Source organism: Pteropus alecto, unplaced genomic scaffold (assembly GCF_000325575.1).
Source record: "Pteropus alecto unplaced genomic scaffold, ASM32557v1 scaffold313, whole genome shotgun sequence".
NCBI classification, from domain to species: Eukaryota; Metazoa; Chordata; class Mammalia; order Chiroptera; family Pteropodidae; genus Pteropus; species Pteropus alecto.
In genome coordinates this window covers 368,157-375,328 of record NW_006434832.1, presented here as the reverse complement: position 1 = coordinate 375,328, position 7,172 = coordinate 368,157, and the positions used below count along the sequence as shown (strand labels likewise).

Here is a 7,172-nt window from a genome sequence, read left to right as displayed (position 1 = left end):
ATGCTTGCTTTTCGATTCATTTATTTTTTATTTCCTGCCACTTGAATGCAAGCTCCATGAGGGCAAGGACTTTGCCTATTTGTTCATTGCTCCGTTCATTGCCTAGAATAGTGCCTGGCATGTGGTAGGGACATAACGAGTACTTGTTGGATGAGAGCTGAATCACTCTTGCTGCATGGCAACCTGCTGTCTGTAAGACCTCGGGCATGAGGTCTTGCCAGAAGGTAGAAGGCCGTGAACTAGCACTGCCCAGTGCATGGTCTATCAAAGAGATGCCTTGTGTACGGGGAGTGGAGGAGGGAGGGTGGGTGATGGAGTACAGAATGCTAAGACTATCTTGATAGGTGGCCCTTGAGCCCACTGGGAAAAGGAAATGGTCAGCTGGGGTTCAAGTCCATGGCCTCCCTGACCCCTGGGGTGGCCTTGCTAGGTGCTCTGAGGATAGGGATCAAGGAAATCTCAGTGATTCTGTCTGCCCTTACCTTTTGAGGACAAGTTGGAAGCAGGTGCTGGTCCCAAGTATTTGAAGTTTCTTCCCTCACAGATGTCAGCTCTCCACCTCCAGCCATGTCTCATAGTTACTGAGTCACAGGTCAGTGATGACGGTGGGTGTGTGGGTGGCAGGTGGTAGCTGAGCCTATTGATCGAGGGCTGAGATATCCTCCCCACTAATCAACAAGTTAATAAACTCTTCAGTGAGGAAGTGGTGATTAATGAACCAATCAGCTTGCCTTGTAATTGGAGGGCGAGTGATGGTTAGGGGGCTGGCTCCCGATGCACCCTGAGGGACTTCCTCGGGTCCCATTTACTTTCACGCTGAATGTGAATGGGGGAGCGACTTCTTCAGAGGCTGTACCCGGAATCCGGGCCTTTCCCATGCCCTATAGCTTCCCCATGGTTTCTTCTCCCATCCTCAGACCCCCACATCTCAAGGTTTGAAGGGTTCCAGGGGTGCCACAGACTCTCTGTGGGTGTCTCACAACTCCTGTCATCTCTCTTGGCCTGGGATCTGCACACTGGAAACTCCCTGTCACCACCCAGCTAGTGTGGCAGGGTCAGAAGAGCAAATGGCCCCCATTCTCTCGGATATTCTTGCCCCTTCAGCCTGCAGGGTCCTGGTCCAGGCCCGGACGCCTGGGATTGCAGCTGTCCTCACCAGGCCCCTGGCTGTCCTTTCCATCTGCAGGGTGAGCACCTGCCTTAGTCTCTCCATGGCCTCTGGAGGCGGGGAGTTCTTTTATGTCTGCTGTGTCCTCTCCAAACTGGACCCAGGCTTGTCTCTCTGGGTTTGTCCCTACGTGCTGGGAGCTCCTCAGACTGGGACTCTACCAGGATAGTGGAAGGCCTTCTCCTCAGGCTGTGGCTCCCTAGTGATACTGCTGCACCCCTCACCTCAGCCTGGGGATCCCCAAGGATACGGCCATGACTCCTCTGACACCGGGCTTCCTGGAGAATAGGGCCATGCCTTGCCCATCAGACGCAAGCTTCCTAAGGATGATTTTTCTCCTCCCTCTGATGAGAGGGTCCATGTCCCCTGGCCCTGATGTCCTCTTCCACCTCCATGCTCAGCACACTGCCCTGCCTTTCTTGGGATGTGCAGAGCCCATGGGGCCCAACTGGCTGATAAGGAGCCATTTCCGGAGAGTGCAGGTGATTGAACCTATAAAAAGGTGATTGAGGGAGCCCCGGACTCTCCACCTCAGGAGAGCTCTAAAAATAACACCCACGGCCATCTGTGCTGGAGGGTGGAGCGGCTGGCCCAGAACCAGGAGGCTGGACAAGATGGCCCCTCCCGCCCTCATGGCTGATGGGAAGCCAGAAAGCCCTGGGGGCTCTGGCCAGGCTGGGGAAAGGGAGCTGGAAAAGGCTTTATGGGGAGACTCCTCAGCAACCCCTCTTCCTGCTAGGGTAGGTGGGTCTGATGGGGTTGGCAGTCTGGAGGCCCCTCTGTACCCTGGCCTCTCAAAAGATATGGCAGGCCCCAAATTTAGCCTCCCATCCCCTGCTCCCATGCAGGACTCCTGAGCCCCATGGTTATTCCAGGTAGTGAGCCTTTCTGTGCCTCATGACTGAGAGGGTCTCTTCCTGGGGTCTGCCTCAGCCCTTTTCTCTTGTTTGAATCCTGGGTGACCTTGGCAGTTCACTCGCCTCTCTAAGCTTCAGTTTCCTCATCTGTAAACTGGGGATAAAGTCAGGTCACGGTGCTGTTGGGCCTGGCATCATGTACTGCCTAGTATGTGCTTAATAAACGCTAGTCCTTTCCTCTTTCCTTCAAAGCACCTGGCTGAAGATCTTGCCCTGGAGACTACAAAGGGTTGAGGACAGTGGCACATGCTTAGGTAGCCCTGGCATCACCTGGATGGGGATGAGGGCACGCTACCTTGGAAGGGGTCTCTATGCCAGGCTTGGTTGAAGTCAGGCCTGCATATGCCAGGCTGAATGTACAGGTGGCCAACTCAGCTGCTTCTGGGGAGGGAAGTGGCCTCTGCCTCCTACTGCCCCTCTTTCCACTTCTTTAAAGGAGAGGGATATAATGTCCAGAGAGGCCTGTCTTCCAGGACATTATAAGCAGCAGGTCAAGAGCAAGGTCATAGCTCCCACTCCTGCCGCCAGTAGAAAGAGACTTCCCTATAGATCCTGTCAGTCCCGGCTCTTCTCCAAGGTATTGCTGAGCAGAGCTGAAAAGATTGTCTTTTCAAAGGAGAGGTCACAGGTCCCACAGGCTGGAGAAAATGTGTCTGGCCTCCCGCCCCCTACTCCCCACCCGTGGACAGGCTAGGGAAGATGGAATCTCTTCCTTGGTCCAAGGGGCTGCCCCAGGAGTCTAGATCCAAATGCTTCACTTCCTCAGGAGGCTAGAACTGCTGTCGTGGGGCTGTGGGGTGAAGACTGGGTTCAGGCTAGGCGCTGGGTCCAGAGGAACCTTGCTTCCCAGCATGGCGGCTGGCAGCTCCTGCAAGGTGGAGACACCGTGCACTGCCTGGGTGTAAGGGTGTAAGCTCAGCGATCTGGCAGGGGTGGAGGAAGGGAGGAAGAAGGGCCCTCCCCCCTTGGGCTCCCCCTCCCCCTCAGATTCCCCCTCCCTCGCCAGGCTGGGATATAAGCCCCGCAGGGAAGCGCTGAGCAGAGGAGGCCACAAGGCAATCTGCAGCAGTCCAGTCCTTGGGACTCCTTTCTCCATTTCCTGCTTATCTAGGTTTCAGGAGCTGTTGCTGTGAGTGTCCTGCGGCCCAAGAATGGTCTGACGCGGGTAACCCAGGCTATTTTGTGTGAAACTGAGGCTGGGAAGGTGGAAACTGTGGCCGAGTGATGGGCAGCTGGGTTGGAAGGGAGCCAGCAGAAGTGGGTAGGAAAGAGGCCTAGGAGGCCCCACAGCCAGCATAGCCCTCTTCCTCCGCCCACCGTTCTGGGCAGCACGAGTGAGAGGAGGGGAGGCAGGCAGGGCTCACGCCCCTCCGACCGATGAGGAAACTGAGGCCAGAGGCAGTGCAGTGCCTGAGAACACGCAGCGAGTCGGTGGCTGAGCCGTGGTCCCGTACCAGCCCTAGACAGGCTGCTGGAGCGTGGGCCCAACGGCAGCCTCAGTCCCCTGCCGTCGGGGGTCGAGGCTTGGGATGGCCCACGCTCCACTGCCCCTTCTGCAGATGGTGACGGTTCGCAGGCCGTGGCCCGCTATGGCCACAGTGCTGCTGGCCCTGCTCGCCTGCCTGGGGGCGCTGGTCGACGCCTACCCCACTAAACCCGAGGCTCCCGGCGAAGACGCCTCACCCGAGGAGCTGAGCCGCTACTACGCGTCCCTGCGCCACTACCTCAACTTGGTCACTCGGCAGCGGTGAGCGCGCGCTCCCGGAGGGAGGGTCAGAGCCGGGTCTCTGAGGCTCCCACCCTCCGCCCCGCTCCACCCAGGGCGTGGCCAGATCTGACCGCGCCCATCTCTGATCCCGCCCCCAGGTATGGGAAACGGGACAGCCCAGCAGAGCTCCTCTCGAAACTGCTCTTCCCAGACGGCCCCGACCGCCCGGTCACGTCGCGGTAAAAGCGCCCCCCTCGTCACGCCCTCTAGAGCGCGACGTTGTCCTGCTGCCCCACGGAGTCCCACCCTGCACCGCCATCTAGAACTTACCCCCAGTCTCGCCTCTCCAGGTCCTTGGCCGGGCTCCTTGCGATGCCTCTCCTTTCCCTCCTACAGGCCTGAAGTCGCCTACCAGTGGTGACGACCCCCAAGGCCTCCTGGGAGAGATGCTACCTACACCGACCTCATTTGCATATTTGCGGCTGGGTAGGCTTCAGGGTAGGGTCCTAGTTCCATTTCTCCGTGCTCCCCTCCCGCACTGGGCTGGAGGGCTGTATGCGGCCCTTCCCTGATCCCCAAATAAAGAGCAAATTTCACTGAATTGGAATGTGTGCGTTTGTATTTCCTTTCGTTTCTCCTTCTTAGAGGGGGTATCCAGGTGGGATGGAGGTGCAAGAGATGAGAGAAGGCTGGGCACCTCAGATAAAAGGCTTCCCAGGACATGGCTGGGCTGGAATGGGGGCTCCCGCTGCTCTGAGCTAAAAGAAGACATCGCTGCCCAGCCCTGGGAGTGGAGAGCGGCCAGACAGGGACTCCCGTGGAACTCCCTAGTGGGGTAGGAGGAGGGCAGAATGAAAGTTCTTCAAAAGCGCAGGGAGGAGCAGGAAGAAGTCACTGGGAGGTGGAGAGGGTGGAAAAGAGCATGCTAAGCAGCCCAGGAGAGTAGAGGGGGACAGAGCAGCCCCCCTCAAGATGAAAGCGGTTGGGTTCGCGTGCTAGGCACAAACCCCCAGGGTGTTTACCCTGAGGAGATGTGTTACTAACCCCCAGGGCTCTAGTGACTGGGGGTGCAGATGGGATCCAAGATGGAGCTGTGGAGTTAGAGCCAGTTGGGGAGTGAGGTTTGTGTGTGGGGGGTTATAACTAACATCCCCCATTCCCTGGGCGGGAGGAGTTATGGGAGTGTGGAGACTGCCTTCTTCCGTAGCAACTGCCCTCCACCGCCTTGCTGAATTCATGTTCAGTGGAAAAGTCACTAACTGTGCCTTTCTGGTGACAAGGCCATGGGTGCACCCTCCTGTGCTCCCCTTTTCTCTTCCCCGGGACCAGACACAAAAGGCCGAAGGCACTGTAGATGTTTAAACTGGAATCTGACCTGAATCTCTCATCGCTCTGCACCTGTGACCGCGAGGCTGGTCTCTGACGCCCTTCCTTCCCAGCCCCCTTTCTCCAGGAGGCCTACCTCGACTGTCCCTGATGATCTAGCATTTTCCCTGCCCTCCGTGGCTGCCCAGCTCTCATGGACACTGCTCTATTTTGCCCATCTCTTTGTGTCCTGTCTCTGATCTAGATCTGGTGGCTCCCCTGAAGGAAAGGCTTATGTCTCCTCCATCAGACGCAGCCTCCTCTGTGAGCTCTTTCCTGGGCTTCTAGTTCAGCAGTACCTGGCTGAGGCTGAGGTGGGGAGCTGGGGGATGGGAGGGAGAATCAGATTGAGGCCAAAGCCCCAGACCCAGAGAGGGTAAAAAAGGCGGAAAGGCTGAGTGGTGTCACTTTGGAGGATAGGGCCATGCAGGACTATCTGCAGTTAGGTGGCTCTGGGAGAAGACCCATAACTGTAAGAGTGGCTCCTGTATGGATACAACCTGTTCTAGGTGGCCTCGGAGCTCTGACCCCTATCTTGCCCTCCAGTCTCATTCGAGGTAGGGGCGGAAGCATGAGGTGAAGGCAGGTCCGGGGACTGGTGCAGGTCACAAGCTATGCGGACTCTGAGGCTTTTCCCCAGGCCCCTCCTCCGCCTTCAGAGCCATTTTCCTTCCTTCGGTCTGGCAAACATCTTCAGGGGAGTGTTCTCCCAGAAGCCTTTCCTTATTTCTCAGGGTAGAGTTAGTTTCTCTGCTTCCCTCTGCCTACTGTCATTATCTGAGATCCACTTCCTATCTTATCTGCCCCCCGTCCCCCATCTTCTCTCCTCCAATCCCATTCCCCCTGCACCAGGAGAGGTAGGATAAGGGCATAAATTGGCTGCCACGAGCTTTGGTTCATTTCGCCGTCAGGCAAGCGGGAGGATGTGTATCTGTGTCAGTGTCCATAATCCCATCTTTTGGTCTATCTGGGAGGGCAGTGATCAGTTTGAGGCTGATGGAGGAGATCTTTGGTATGAATTCTGCATGGTCACAGACAATTTCTGCCCAGCTTGACATGTCTGGTTGACTATCAGTGACATGGGTTAACCTTTCATTTACATGGTGGAGTTTTGAGAAGGTGGTTAATTCACTGCTGATCAGACTCAACGTTGGAGTGGAGGGAGCCTTAGATGTAATATTAATGATGATGACAGCAATGAGCTACCTTTTAAAAAGAGCACTTATGTGCTAGACACCGAGCTATTTGTTTTACACACATTATATTTTTAGGGTATTGATTTGGCTTCTTAAATAGAGACAGAATTAACAGTGGCTTAAACAAGATAGAAATTTATTTCTCTCTTATATAAAACACAAGTGGCATCTGGGGAGTTGGTAGCTCCGCTCTCTGAGGACATCCAAGAGCCCAGGGTCCTATTTTGTGGGTTCCCCATGCCCTCATCTACATGACTGAAGATGGCCCACCATCGCCGGTTTGGGTGTTCCAGCCAGTGGGAAGGGAGGAATGGGAGAAGAGTAGGTCTGCCGTTACCACGCTGCATAACAAGTTACCCTAAAACTTAGGAGCTTAAAACAACCATTCAACTTCACTCATGATTTCGTAGGTCAGGATTGGGAAGAGCTTGACTAAGCAGTTGTCACGTGGAGTCGCTCACATAGTGAGTTAGAGGTTTGCTGAGGCTGCAGCTGTCTAACTCAGGACTCCACGGGGCTGATGTCCAAGAAGGCTCACTCATGTGTCCAGTGGGTGCTCCTGGATATTGGCTAGGAGCTCAGCTAAGGCTGTTGATGTAGCACCTACATGTGGCCTCTCCAGCATGATGTTTTTGGGGTAGTCGGACCTACATGGAGGCATTCTTATGAAAGATGCGATGCTGGTTAAACTCCTTGCAGTCTTATATGTGGGGACCCCCATTCACCTTTACCCTGTGACCTCAGGGGTTTCTGGGGTGTTCTTTTCCTAGTCTCATCATGGCCCTCACTCTATCCCCAACACTGCCCAATGGTCATCT

The 7,172-nt window shown here is 55.6% G+C and overlaps 1 protein-coding gene across 1 annotated transcript; it reads left to right on the top strand.

Annotated features, from left to right (window-relative positions):
* The first annotated feature begins 3,644 nt into the window (after positions 1-3,644).
* PYY (peptide YY) lies at positions 3,645-6,716 on the top strand. Its single transcript, XM_006910181.1, has 3 exons — positions 3,645-3,832; positions 3,952-4,032; positions 6,563-6,716. The coding sequence occupies exons 1-3, from the start codon at positions 3,645-3,647 to the stop codon at positions 6,714-6,716; spliced, it is 423 nt and encodes a 140-aa protein (XP_006910243.1).
* Positions 6,717-7,172: the final 456 nt, after the last annotated feature.

Coding starts and splice junctions, on each gene's coding strand:
- PYY (XM_006910181.1), top strand. CDS start 3,645: ATGGTGACGGTTCGCAGGCCGTGGCCCGCTATGGCCACAGTGCTGCTG. Junction 3,833..3,951: donor AACTTGGTCACTCGGCAGCG/GTGAGCGCGCGC, acceptor TCCCGCCCCCAG/GTATGGGAAACGGGACAGCC. Junction 4,033..6,562: donor GACCGCCCGGTCACGTCGCG/GTAAAAGCGCCC, acceptor AGGACATCCAAG/AGCCCAGGGTCCTATTTTGT.